Raw genomic sequence first — 14,414 nt, forward strand, 5'->3', positions numbered from 1 at the left:
TATTAGCTTCTATTTGTAAAAGGGGGAAAAATAAAAACCTGTTATGTTGAGTCAATTCTGACTCATTGCAACCCTACAGGACTGAACAAAGCTGCCCCACAGAATCTCATTTATATTTGCTTAAATATGCATAAAAGAAATTCTGGAGTAATAAGTAAGAATCTAAAAAGAGTGATTACTCATTTGTGGAAGGGATTAAAGTAGACAGATGGTAAACAAGAATGAGAACAGGCACTTTAAAGTGTTTGTAATTTCTAGCTGGTGAGCCATGAGAATACAGTACCTACTCAAAAACTTAAAACTTTAAAATTTTCTTCTGAGATAAAGTTAAGAAGAAAAGGAAATGTAAAGATGCTGATGAACTTCTAGACAAAAGATATGAATCAGACAGAATCATTACAGCAGAGTTTTAACTTTCCGTTTCTATTTTCTCCGTGAAGTAGCTAACAGAATGACAAGAAAAGCAAGCAGTGACCATAGGATAAGGAGCTGGAGGAGAATGAAGTTTGAAATAGTAACTGTAGGCAATCGAAGAGGGAGCTTTAAAAACACAACATGAAAATACACTAGACATGATTAAAAATTCTTTATACAAAAAGAAAAAGGATACGTTCCACCTGTTCAGTAAAACGTATTATCAAGCAAGAACAATTACTACAATTCCTTGTGGGAAGAGTAAGTTTAAAAGCCATCTTTTAAGACAATTTGCTTAGACTTAAGACAGCATGAGGAATGCCAAACTAGATCAACCCCTTCTCCAGTGTATTTCCAGGGCCTAGCACGATGTCAGAAATTCAAGCCAGATTCAGAAGAGGACATGGAACAAGGAATACCATTGCTGAAGTCAAAGGAATTTTGGTTGACAGAAACAATACCAGAAATATGTTTACCTGTGTTTTATTAACTGTGCAAAGGTATTCGACTGTGTGCATCATAACAAATTATGGATAACACCGTGAAGAATGGGAATTCCAGGACGCTTAATTGTGCTCATGAGGAACCTGTACTTAGACCAAGAGGCAGTCGTTAGAACAGAACAAGGAGATACTGGGTGGTTTAAAGTCAAGAAAGGTGTGCGTCAGGGTTGTATCCTTTCATCATACTCATTCAATATGTATGCTGAGCAAACAATCTGAAACGCTGGATTATATGAAGAGGAAAGTGGCATCAGGATTGGTGGAAGACTCACTAACAAGCTGCGATATGCGGATGACACAACCTTGCTTTCTGAAAGTGAAGAGGATTTGAAGCACTTTACTGGTGAAGGTCAAAGACCACAGCCTTCAGTATAGATTACACCTCGATACAAAGAAAACAAAAATCCTCACAACTGTACCAATAAACAACATCATGATAAACAGAAAAAAAACTGAAGTCACGGAGTTCATTTTACATGGATCCAGAATCAATGCACATGGAAGCAGCAGTCAAGAAATCAAACGACGTACTGTACTAATCTGCTGCAAAAGACCTCTTTAAAGTATTTAAAAGCAAAGCTGTCACCTTGAGGACTAAGATGCGGCTGATCCAAGCCACGGTATTTTCCATCAAGTATGCATGTGAAAGCTCGACAATGAATGAAGACCCAAGAAGAACTGATGCCTTTGAACTACGGTATTGGCGAAGAATACCGAATATACCACGGACTGCCAGAAGTTGGAACAAATCTGACTCGGAGTAAGTACAGCCGGAATGCTCCTTAGAAACGAGGATGGTGAGACTTCGCCTCATGTACCTTGGACATGTTAAAACGAGGGACCAGTCCCTGAAGTACATCATGCTTGGTAGAGGGTCAGCAAAAAAGAGGAAGACGCTCACGGCACCTAATGACAACAACAGCACAACGCCTGGCACAAGGGTGACGCTCATTAATTGAACTAGTCGATAAAACCACTAACTGTGGCCCTAAGGGAAATCAAGAAAAGAGCACTTTGCTTCAGATCAAGTCAAAACAACCATATTTGTCTTACGGTTCTGTACGTTTTTGCAATACCGCAGGTAAATAGCACAATTAACAGGATAGAGAATAGAGAGGGAGAAGAGAATAACAGTCACTTGACTAGGAACTTCAACGTCACGTTCCCTGCACCCTCCACCTCTCGCAACCTGGCTTCGTTCTCGGCCTGTAGTATGCGAGGACCACAACCGGGGACACTTGTGCGGCTGGCGGGGGTCGGCCACAAATCCTCAATCCGTCCAGTTACCCAAATTCCCCACCCTAACTGGGTCGCCGCGGAGTGAGATTTGAGTGGTCACCTACCCTCGTCCGCGTCATACATATTGGCAAAAGGTACCGGAGCGCCTAGCTCTTGAAATCTAGAGAGACAGAAAAGAGCGAAGCAGCCGCCAGCTCCCGGAGAGCGCGTCGAAGTAATTTCCGTCTCCGGCGTTCCCAGAATACTGTGCGTCTTACACCAAAAAAAAAAAAAAAAAAACACCAAAAAAAGCCACCCACAAAGAAGCAAATATTAGAACTGCGCTTGCGCAAATGATAGAGCATGTTGGCTAGGGTTGGCTTTACGCACGCGCAAATTCTGACACGACGCCTCTAGTGGCTGTTCGCTAGAACTCCTCGTACTGTTTGAGGGTATTCGGCCAGTGCAGGTTTTTTTTTATTGTGTGCACACTCTGAGTGTTGTTGCGCAAATAATGATTTTTTTTTTAGCCAAGGTGTATTAATTTAAAAAGTGTTATTAATAAAAGGCTTTCGTTGCGGCCCTGCTTCTGCGACACTCGTTTTATTTTCTGCACTTCTGAAGACCAAAAAACACGCAAGCTTTTAAAATGTAATTTATTAAGAGCAGGGTATGCTAGCGGTGGAGCGTTGAAGGAATCTGAATAGTTCAAAGCATGAACTATCCTCTTGTGGCAGCTAAGTGAGTATTTAGGTCCCAGATTCGTGGCCTCAAAGCCTTCCAATCGCGAGAACTCACGGAATTCAAAACGGGAGGAGGAGCCAGAATGATAGCTCCCAGACACCCCGGGGTTTTCGACTCGCGTTTGCCTCGCGCCTCGGTCCCGAGTGCGCATGTGCGGAGGTGGCTCCGCCCCTTTGCCCAGGTGCCGCGTTTCTCATGCTGCCCGCACGCCTAACCCGTGAGTTGTTCCTCTCGTTGTTGCGGGCCTCAGCTCCTGTGGTAGTGCGCCATGGCCTCCGGGAGCCGCTGCTCGAGAGAGGATACGCGGCCGCCTACTCCTTCCAGCACCCCTCCGGCCTGGGACGTGGGCTTTCTTATGGCCCGACGGCGACTGGGGGCTACGGAGGAAGGACTGACATGGAGGAGCAATTTCTGTTCCCTGAGTACGTCGCGGAGCCGGAGCCCGCGCCGACCCCCGAGGAGGAGCTGCAGCAGCAGCTGCAGCGGCAGGAGGAGGAGGAGCGAGAGAAGCAGCAGCGGCGGGAGGAGCGACGCCAGCAGAAGCTACGGGTCAGCCGCCGGGTGCACCCGATCGTAGGGCACCCAGACGCGGCGGTGCCGCCCAGCGGCGTGAACTGCTCAGGCTGCGGGGCGGAGCTGCACTGCCAGAACCCCGACGTGCCCGGCTACCTGCCCAGCGAGAAGTTCCTCAGCGCCGCGGCGCAGGCCGACGGCGGGCTGGCGCGGACCGTGTGCCAGCGCTGCTGGCTGCTGGTGCACCACCGGCGCGCTCTGCGCGTGCAGGTGAGCCGCGAGCAGTACCGGGAGCTCGTGAGCTCCGCGCTCCGACGGCCGGGTCCCGCACTGGTGCTCTACATGGTGGACCTGCTCGACCTGCCTGACGCCCTGCTGCCCGACCTGCCGGCGCTGGTGGGCCCCAAACAACTGATCGTGCTAGGGAACAAGGTGGACCTGCTGCCCCAGGACGCCCCCGGCTACCGGCGGCGGCTCCGGGAGCGGCTGTGGAACGACTGTGCCCGCGCCGGCCTCCTGCCGCCTCGTAGGTACCGAGGGCCACAGGGCCCCGGCGGAGACGGCCCTGGGGACCGGGAGGAAAATCCGAATCCGTCGGCCAAGCCCCGCACGGTACTCAGGGACGTGCGGCTGATAAGCGCCAAAACCGGTTACGGGGTCGAAGAGTTGATCTCCGCGCTTCAGCGCTCCTGGCGCTACCGTGGTGACGTCTACCTGGTGGGCGCCACCAACGCCGGCAAGTCCACTCTCTTCAACACACTCCTAGAATCCGACTACTGCATCGCCAAGGGCGCCGAGGCCATCGACAGGGCCACCATCTCCACCTGGCCAGGTGAGCCGTACGAGGCTCGCCCCTTCGGTTTTTGAGAAGTTGGACTTCTGGTCGTGACCCCAGGCGTCTAGTACAGCATTTGTAATGTCCACCAGGAGGTGCTTACAGTTTTCCCTTTAGAAATTCTTTCCCAACTTTGGTCACAGGTCTCTTTTCTGAGTCATCTTAGTGCTTGGACAATCTGTATGCATTGTAGTAATTTTGTAACAGAAATATTTATGGAGCGTTTCTATGTGTCGGTCACTGTTCTAGGCACTGGAGATACAAAGTTCCTGCTGTCTTGGAGGTTTCCCTTGTAACTTCTTTGTGTGTTTCTCTGAAACGTTATGTTTCCTTTTATGCTCTGAACTTACACCCTTCAGTCCTACTTCTCATATCTTGAGTTTATTCATACAAATGTGAAGTGTGCTATACACATTTCACATTTTGAAAAATTCAGTGAAGCAATATGATGTGTGGCTCTGTCTAGAAGAAATGTCGATTTTGTGGCTTTAAGAAGTTTCTGTAATCGAAAAATGGGTCATTCTATGAGCCTGTTGGAGGCCTGGTGGCGCAATGGATAAGAGCTAGGCCACTAGTCGAAGGGTTGGCAGTTCAAATCTACCAGCCGCTCCTTGGAAACCCTATGGGGCAGTTCTCCTGTGGGGTCGCTATGAGTCGGAACCTACTTGAAGGCACGTAACAACAACGTGACCCTGTTAGTATTTAACAGTTGGCAATAGGGTCACTATGAGTCAGAATCGACTGAAAAGGCAACAGGTTTGGTGGAGTTTTTTTGTTTGTTTTTTTTGGTTTAATCTTTTGTGGGTACTAACTGTCCCAGTTTTTCCTTTGAAACTAGAATTGAGCTTTGGCAAGCTTTTTTCTTTCTCGGCCTTGAACTTTATTGTTTTGGTTTTGTTTTGTTGTATTGTGCTTTAGGTGAGGGTTTACAGCACAAATTAATTTCTCATTCAAAAATTTATACACAAATCATTTTGTAATGTTGGTTGTAGTCCCCACAATGTGACAGCATACTCCCCCTTTCCACCCCGGGTTCCCTGTGTCCATTTGTCCAGTTTTCCCATCCTTTTCTGCCTTCTCATCTTGCTTTTGGGCACTAGTTGCCCATTTGGTCTGGTATACTTGATTGAACAAAAAAAAATTGTTTGTTATTTAGGCCTGTCTAATCTTTGTCTGGAAGTTGGAGTTCGGAAGTGGCTTCAGTTCTGAGTTAGCAGGGTTTCTGGGGGCCATAGTCTCGGGGGCTCCTCCAGTCTCTGTGAGACCAGTAAGTCTGGTCTTTTTTGTGTGAACTTGAATTTTGTCCTACATTTTTCTCTTGCTCTGTCCAGGACGCTGTTGTGATCTCTGTCAGAGTGGCTGGTGGTGGTAACCCGGCACCATCTAGTTCTGAGCTCAGGCTAGTGGAGGCTGTGTGTGATTCATTTGGTCCATTGATCTTTTGGGCTAATATTTTCTTTGTGTCTTTGGTTTTTTTTCTGCTTTGAACTTTGGTTGAATTATACAGGAAAGTGCTTCTATGCATGGTGAATATAGAAAGAAATCAGATCTGCAAATTTTGGATTCAAATCCTGAGCCAATCTGAGCCTGTTTTTTCATCTGTAAAATGGGAATAATTTTATAGAGGGTTATCACAAAGCTTAAGTGAGATAAATCACAGTATCCAACACAGTGTAACTCTTCAAAAATGTTAGTCGTTCCCCGCCCCGCGCGTTTCTTTTTTTTTTTTTTTGGTACAGCATTTATAAAAGCCCACTTATTCTTTGGTATTTTAGGTACTACATTAAACCTTCTGAAGTTTCCTATTTGCAACCCAACGCCTTATAGAATGTTTGAAAGGCAAAAGAGGCTTAAAAAAGATGCAAGAAAAGCTGAAGAAGATCTTACAGAGCAAGAACAAAATCAACTTAATCTCTTGAAAAAGCATGGTTATGTAGTAGGTAAGCATCTTCCGTAGGAAAGCTGTTGTTGGTTCTGTGCTAAAATTCTTCGGAGTGCCACCTGAAATACAGCTGTCGTGGGCTAGCTAGTTTTTGTGGAGAAAATAGAAGCCCTTCAGATGCAAAGCTTCTCTTTGGAAACCCAGAGGTTAGTACGCTGGGACCATAGTTACTTGGAGGAGTCCAGAAAAGAAACCATGCAATAGCTGCTGCCCTAGCCATTGTCAGCAGTAGAAACATTTCCTCAGGAGGCACCCTATTCAATGCAGACCATTACAGGTAGTGAAGGTGATTCCCTGCAGCAGCTTTAAATTAATCTGTCCTCCTTTTCTTGGTATCTGTTTCCAGCCTTTCATTAATAAAAACAGTTTGATTTCCAACACCACACTACCCCCAACACTACACAGCCAGTTGTACACTTGATCATTGCAACAGTCTGACTCCCACTGCCTTTGGGGAAAAAAGCAAAGTTGGTATCGTGGTCTTATTTCCATAGGTTGTAGTTAACATTAGTAACTTTTTTAAGGCAAACATAAAATTTACCTATCTGACACACAGTGTAGGGGAAGTCAGCACAACTGGACTAAACCAAAAGCTAAGAAGTTTCCCGAACACAACCAAATACTTCAAGGGACAGAATAGCAGGGGCAGGGGTCTGGGGACCATGATTTCGGGGGACATCTAGGTCACTTGGCCTAAAAAAGTTTATTAAGAAAATGTTCTGCATCCCACTTTGGTGAGTGGCATCTGGGGTCTTAAAAGCTAGCAAGTGGCCGTCTAAGATGTATCAATTGGTCCCAACCCAACTGGAGCAAAAGCAAATGAAGAACACCAAAGGCACATGGAAAATATTAGCCCAAGGGACAGAAAGGGCCACATAAACCAGAGACTCCATCAGCCTGAGACGAGAAGAACTAGATGGTGCCTGCCTACTGCCACTGACCACCCTGACAGGGAACACAGAGTCCCTGATGGAGTAGGAGAAAAGTGGGGTGCAGAACTCAAATTCTTGTAAAAAGACCAGACTTAATGGTCTGACTGAGACTGGAGAAACCCCAGAAGACATAGCCCCCAGACTCTGTTAACCCAGAACTAAAACCATTCCTGAAGCCAACTCTTCAGACAAAGAGTGGACTATGAGACATAAAATGATACTCGTGAAAAGTGTGCTTCTTAGTTCACAAGACTAAATGGGTAGCTACTGTCTGGAGGTGAGATGAGAGGGCAGAAAGGGATAGGAGCTAGTTAAATGGACATGAGAAATCTGGGGTAGAAAGGGGGGTGTGCTATCACATTACAGGGATAGCAGCTACAGTCACATAATGTGTGTATAAATTTTTGTGTGAGAAACTAAAGCTGTAAACTTTAACCTAAAGCAGAGTAAAATAAAAATAAAACTAATTTAGCCATTAAAAAAATTTTTTTTTACCTGTCTGGAGTCAAAATCTTTAAAGCAGCGATAATAATGTCCCTATAACTTGTTTTAGGAAGAGTTGGAAGAACATTCCTGTATTCAAAAAAACAGAAAGGTGAAGCTACCTTTACGTTTGATGCTGATTCACTTGCCTTTGACATGGAAAATGAACCCCCCATTGTGGTTGAAGACAAACCCACCAAAGGAGTAGAATTGACACCACAAGATGTGAAGGATGCCCACTGGTTTCATGACACCCCTGGAATTACAAAAGAGAACTGTGTATGTATTTGGTTTCTTTCAGAAACATTGACAGACAGTTGCAAAAGTACTTTCTTAATTGGCAGAAGGTATATTTTCATTTTAGACTCAGTTATGATTCATGTGCAAAGGCAGTTCAGGGATGAATCACATTCTATATTCCATTTGGTAGCCATCACTGCAGACAGCCTTCTTGTATTATCATTATGGGTGTCACCTTAAAGGGAGATATTTATGGAAGCCTAGATTTGAGGTTGAAAGAAACATTAAATATCACTGCAGTTTTACCCCTTACTCCGTGCTTGAGTTACCTCTTTAAAATATCCATCAAGAGGTCATCCTACTTGAAATAAGGAGTGACTCTCCATCAGCTGAAGCAGTATCACATTACCTCCCAACATGACGCATTTGATCTTTGGCCTCTCTGTGTTGAGGTGAACAGTCTCCCTTTAACCTGTACCTGTTTGTTTGTCAAAGCCATACGGAACCAATGTAATGACTACTTCCTTTGCCAGACCTTGAAATATTTTAGAATGTACTGTCCTATCTCTTCCTCACTCTGTTGCTACCCTTTCGTTTGTTTATCCAGCTAAACACTGTGCTGACTCATAATCCAGATTATTTGTCTTCATGTCCTACAGCTGTTCTCTCTAAGAGACGGGATCCAGGCTGTTCATCATCCCAAGCCTCTTTTCAGAATGTTTTCTATTTGTTTTTGTTCTTAAAGTATGACACTGAGTACTGAATTTCCTGTATAAGTGCCCTCAGACGAGCATACTTTAGGATAGGATTAACTCCACCTGTCTTGCCCTCATAAGCCTTTGGAATCCAGTTGCAGAATCATGGGCAACTTTGATTTTATCTTGTTAAATTCAGTCTGTACCCTACTCTGTTATATACTCATTAAATCTCACAACTTTTTATTCATTTGCAGTTTTAATCTTCATCCAGTCATTGATTGATTTCGGTATGTGTCGAGGATACAGCCTTGCAAGAAACATCCATTAGCCAGCATCCTTTGAATCTGGTTATGGAGTTTCTGAGTCACCTAAGTATCTCTGGTGGGGGGGGGGAGGAAATCAGTGGTTTCTTAGGTACTTTTCCTTCCTTTGCCTCATCTGGATCGCTTACTATTCCATTCTCAGAATTATATTCTAGCTGGTGCCCAAGTCATAGGATCATGTAGATCTTTAACTCCTTTGTCTCCCTAGAATAATTGTTAGGTAGTCTGGGTGGAGCGAACAGTTATAAGCGCTCAACAGCTAGTCACTACTAGCCAAATTTTGGTGGTTCAAACCCCACCGAAATGCACCACCTTGGAAAATAGGCCTGTGGATCTGCTCCCAAAAGGTCACAGCCTCGAAAACCCTATGGAGCAGTTCTGCTCTGTACACATGGGGTCGCCATGAGTTGGAATCAACTCAACAGCAACAACAACAAAAAGAACAATTATTTGTGCACAGGCTTTCCTTTCTTAGCAATCTGTAACTTCAGTGTAAATGGACTGCTTTCTAATTATGGCCTCTCACCTTAACTTCATCAACTAATTCTTCCCTTTCAGACCCAGTTAGGTCTGGGATAGCAGTTACTTTTAGTCACTCTTGTGAAGTAGATCAGAAAGGCAAGAATTTGCAGGATATTTTTGCCAGCAGAATGAGACCCTCAGGTTATTAGATAGAAGAGTCTCCCAGCACTAGTAGTTTGCTTCTGTGCCATTACGCTCATTTGAGGCTGTGAGCCAAAGTTTCCCAAACTAACCAAGGAACTCCATTGTAAAGTGGAAGTATTAGGCCCTCAGCTTAAAAGGGCTAAAAGGTTTCTTTATCCATTTTTTTACCTTCTCTATTCATTTTTTTTAACCAGATTTTGATTCTTTACATCTTAACAGAATTTTGTACTTCCTGGTTTTCCTTTTCTATTTTTTCTAGTCTGTTTAGAAACTCTTCATCCTTAGAAGCAACAGGATTCATTACCTTCTCTTTTTTTTTGCTGAATATTTGAAGGAAATTGAGAATCAGAATCTAGAGATTTTTCAGGCTGTCTACCTGCTCCTTGAGTTGATGACCATTTTGTATTTAATGCGTACATGGTTACCACTGGGATGCAAGGTAGCATATTCTGTTACCTTCAGCTGAAAACCACTGCTCCTTAGAAGCTTTGAAGGGGAGAGCATACTATTCAATTTGCAATTAAATCAGCAGTGTTTTCAGGCTCACACTGATTTTGACATTGAGGGGAGGGGAGGGATTTGCTGGTAGCATTGGAAAGTCCCATACTCTTAAAAAATTATTTTGCCCTCCCTCAGGTTTGAGTTGTGAAAGTACTAAGAATAGAACCATCAGTAAATTGAGATTAATTTAGACAGGAAAAAAATACATAAAATTTATGTGTAGCAAATTCTGACGGTTTATTGGATAGTCTGGAATGGTAACTTTTCATTATTTTTTACCTTCCAGGTAAGTCATATTTTATTTTCAGTAAAAGTAATTCTCTAAAAATCTGCTATTTGCTTCACAGATTTTAAATCTTCTAACAGAAAAAGAAGTAAATGTTGTTTTGCCAACACACTCCATTGTTCCAAGAACTTTTGTGCTTAAACCAGGAATGGTTCTATTTCTGGGTGCTATAGGCCGCATAGATTTCCTGCAGGTAAGGAAAGTCTGTACCATTTAAAAAAAAAAAAAAAAACTAAGTGTTGGGGCTTAAGTATTCCAGGAAAAAATGGGGGAAGGGGCTAAGAAATCAGTCATATGAACAAGACCAGCAAAATGTTGATAAGTAGGTGATGAGTATGTGGGGGTTTGATTTACTATTTTTTGTATGTTAGAAAATTCCCATAATAAAAACTTAAGGGGAAAAAAAAAATGCCTTTCCCACTCTAAACAAAGGGACTAGGCCTTAAAAACTGTATCTTCAATGGGATGTTGAATGTCCCATACAGCTTGCGTTTAGACAAGATAGTACTGTTCTTTTCCTATGGTGGTGTTTCATGTAGAAATCGTAGGTCAGACCTTTAGGTACAGGGTAGGTATGCATTAAATAAATTCTAGGCTTTTTTTATATCATGGCATGTATGCTTTTATATGTATGTTTTTGTTTGGCATTAATCTGCATACCATCATTTAGGGGATCTAGGAGGTCTGTAGAATTGTTCCCTGTTTTACCAAAGTAAGGGGGGAAAGGAAAATGAAATACGAGTGTCTTCAACAATACCAAATGAAATTTACAGGACATTGCAGTAATAAGTTTCTTGGGTTTTATAGTCATAACTTATTGAAAGTATAGCATTACACATTTAGAATCCTTATATACCTCATTAAGATCCACAGAATATCAGTTTTTACATAGAGACAGTTAAAGGGAACAGTATTTCCTCTTTGATTTTAATAATAGTAGTTTGTTTTTAAATGATATAAACAAAGCTGTGGAAGCATAGTTTTCCAATGGATTGCTAAAAGGCACTGTTTCCATATTGTGCCATCTTTTTAGGCATTATCGTTTGATTACAGCTGCCCTATCAGAGTAATACTCATAGAAGGAGCTTGATTTTTTTTTTTTTTTTTGGTAATTGATTTTACCGTGTAATGTGCTGGTTTTGCAAGATTTTATTGTATAAAGTAACTTCTTTCTTCCTTTCTCAAGGGCAATCATTCAGCTTGGTTTACAGTTGTGGCTTCCAACATCCTTCCTGTACACATTACTTCCTTGGACAGGGCAGATGCTGTGTATCAGAAGCATGCAGGTCATACCTTACTGAAGGTAAGGTGACACACTTCGATGATTGCATATAGTTATATGAACATATAGCATGATAGTCCCATAGCCCTGCAAAGAAACCTTTATTGGATAGAGCAGTCTTTGCTATACTGTTAGCCAGCTCCTCCCTCACCTATAAAGTGAAAGGACTGCATAAGAAAAAAGGAGTTGATTTGGCCTACTCCTAGAATAGCTACAGAGCTGTGCCTTCTCTAGACTGCACTGCCCAGTACAGTAGCCATTAGCCACATGTGGCTATTTAAATTTTTAAAAATTAGTTTAAATTTAAATATTAACCACATTTCAAGTGCCCAGTAGTCACATCACTGCAGAAAGTTCCATTTGACAATGCTGCTCATAACAGGAGGGAACATTATGGATTTTGTCACAACTGTGGGAATTTGGGGTACTACCCAGGTCTAGTGAGTAGAGGCCAGAGATGCTGCTAAGCATCCTACAATGCACAGGACAGCCCCTCACAACAAAGAATTATTTGGCCCAAAAATAGCGATACAAACCAGGTCGCATTATTCCTTTTTGATCTTTGTTCTCTCCGACTTTTAATTCTTTGGTAGTTCCACATTACTTAGAGAAGCCTAAACTATAAATCCCTGAGCTCATCAACCCTTTTCCAGTTTTTTGTATCTGTACGTGTGCTTATCCTTCTTCCCGGAATACCTTTCTACTGAGTAACTTCAACTCATTCCTCAAAATACTGCCCACATATTACTTCTTCACTAATGTCCTTGACCCAAAACACATTAACTACACCTCTTGCCACAACCATAGCACTTTATATATGTCTCTCATATCACATTCTCACCGTGTATTTGTTTATAAATCATTTCCCCCATCTGATATTGAGGGCAGGGACCATATTGGAACATCTGCCTTTGTGCCCCTCATGCCTAACATGGGACATAGTAGGTGTTCATGATAAGCATTCATTTATTAATGAGTGGATGGATAAATAATTATCAGGTTCCTTCCAATTCATGGAAACATCTCTGTTATACATGTACCATTGGCTAGTCATGAGGCAGAAATTAATCTTCATGGCCAGGACTGTAACAGTCGAGGTATTTGGAAGGACATTGCCTTAATTGCCCAACACTACTCTATGTAATAAAGTCCTGTAGAGGGCTATGAAAACAGTAAACTAATAAAACCCAATTCTACCCTCAAGAGGTTACCACCATATGCCTGCCTAACATGTGGCACTGGAATTTATGCTTTTCATCATAGACACAGAGCTCCCATGCTTTTCAATTGACCTTGGAAGTGATTTGGAGTTTTTTCAACAGTTGAATGCTTAAAAGGATTTTCTTCTTGATCCCTGTAGAGATCATCTTACTAGTGATTTACTTAATATCAGAGTTATAGGGGATTTTATTTGAACTTCGAAGCATTTTCATTTTATTTCAATGAAAGGTTCCAATGGGTGGAGAAGAGCGAATGGCAGAATTTCCTCCTCTTGTTGCTGAAGACATCACATTAGAAGAAGGACTTGGGGAATCTGAAGCAGTGGCTGACATCAAGTTTTCCTCCGCAGGTAAGTTTATACCAAGCATGTTTTAAAAGTTACATGAAGTAACCTTATGACTTAACATAGTACAATAGTGTAATTTTATAGAAACGTGTATCTTACATAAGCTGAGTATTTTAAGGACTACATAAGAAGTTTTAAAAAGAAAGTGAAAGAGCACAGCCTCCTTTTGTGCTCCGTTTTGAGCTTTGGTTTGGTGTTTTCAATAAAATGATTGCTAACCCCATTTTGTGTTCTGTTGCATGCCTGCATAGGTTGGGTTACAGTAACACCTCAATTTAAAGACAGACTGCATCTCCGAGGCTATACACCTCAAGGAACGGTTCTGACGGTCCGGCCCCCTCTCTTGCCATATATTGTGAACATCAAAGGAAAACGCATCAAGAAAAGTGTGGCCTATAAAACCAAGAAGCCTCCTTCCCTTGTGTACAACCTGCGGAAGAAAAAACAGTTAAGTGTATGAGGCTGACCTTGTTCACAATGAATATTTACCGAACATAACTGTACATTGGATTATATTAAATAAAACTATTTTTATAATAAAGCCCCCCTCCTCCCAACTTTAGAGATCTTAACAGATGGCCTTTTAAACTACTTAGACTGTGCCTGTCTGTAATATAATGAGCTTATAAATACATGTTATTTTTTGTAAGCTGTGTATGTATCAGTGACCCAAATACACCTTAAAAAGGAGACCTGTAAAGGGCCACATGAACTAGAGACTTATATCATCCTGAGACCAGAAGAACTAGATGGTGCCCGGCTACAACCAGTGACCGTCCTGACAGGGATCACAACAGAGAACCCCTGAGGGAGATGGAGAACAGTGGGATGCAGACCCCATAATCTCATAAAAAGACCAGACTTAATGGTCTGACCGAGACTAGAAGAATCCCGGCAGTCATTGTCCCCAAACCTTCTGTTGGCCCAGGGCAGGAACCATTCCCGAAGACAACTCATCAGACATGGAAGGGACTGGACAGTGGGTTGGAGAGAGATGCTGATGAAGAGTGAGCTACTTGTATCAGGTGGACACTTGAGACTATTGGCATCTCCTGTCGAGGGGAGATGGGAGCGTAGAGAGGGTTAGAAACTGACAAAACGGTCACGAAAGGAGAGACTGGAAGGAGGGAGCGGGCTGACTCATTAGGGGGAGAGTAAATGGGAGTATGCAGTAAGGTGTACATAAGCTTATATGTGAGAGACTGACTTGATTTGTAAACTTAAAGCACAATAAAAATTATTTAAAAAAAAAAAAAGACCTGCTACA

The 14,414-nt window shown here is 42.7% G+C and overlaps 2 protein-coding genes across 2 annotated transcripts in view; one reads left to right on the forward strand and one right to left on the reverse strand.

The window, feature by feature from the left end:
• POLR2B (RNA polymerase II subunit B) overlaps positions 1-2,393 on the reverse strand; it is a 52,198-nt gene extending 49,805 nt beyond the window's left edge. Inside the window, exon 1 of the mRNA XM_064285757.1 lies at positions 2,261-2,393. Within this exon, the coding sequence (XP_064141827.1) occupies positions 2,261-2,279 (19 nt within the window). The 5' untranslated portion in view covers positions 2,280-2,393. The remainder of the gene's footprint in view (positions 1-2,260) is intronic.
• Positions 2,394-3,005: 612 nt separating this feature from the next.
• Positions 3,006-14,403, forward strand: NOA1 (nitric oxide associated 1). The gene is made up of 7 exons (XM_003415896.4): positions 3,006-4,224; positions 6,003-6,167; positions 7,655-7,863; positions 10,360-10,491; positions 11,485-11,601; positions 13,030-13,150; positions 13,399-14,403. The coding sequence occupies exons 1-7, from the start codon at positions 3,075-3,077 to the stop codon at positions 13,605-13,607; spliced, it is 2,103 nt and encodes a 700-aa protein (XP_003415944.1). The 5' UTR covers positions 3,006-3,074; the 3' UTR covers positions 13,608-14,403.
• The last annotated feature ends 11 nt before the right edge of the window (positions 14,404-14,414 follow it).

This window comes from Loxodonta africana, chromosome 5 (genome assembly GCF_030014295.1).
Source record: "Loxodonta africana isolate mLoxAfr1 chromosome 5, mLoxAfr1.hap2, whole genome shotgun sequence".
Lineage (NCBI taxonomy): Eukaryota > Metazoa > Chordata > Mammalia > Proboscidea > Elephantidae > Loxodonta > Loxodonta africana.

Excerpts from the sequence above, each read along its gene's own strand:
- NOA1 (XM_003415896.4), top strand. The coding sequence starts at position 3,075 with ATGCTGCCCGCACGCCTAACCCGTGAGTTGTTCCTCTCGTTGTTGCGG. Across the intron at positions 11,602-13,029 it reads CAGGTCATACCTTACTGAAG|GTTCCAATGGGTGGAGAAGA; the intron begins GTAAGGTGACAC and ends TTTCAATGAAAG. Across the intron at positions 13,151-13,398 it reads CATCAAGTTTTCCTCCGCAG|GTTGGGTTACAGTAACACCT; the intron begins GTAAGTTTATAC and ends ATGCCTGCATAG.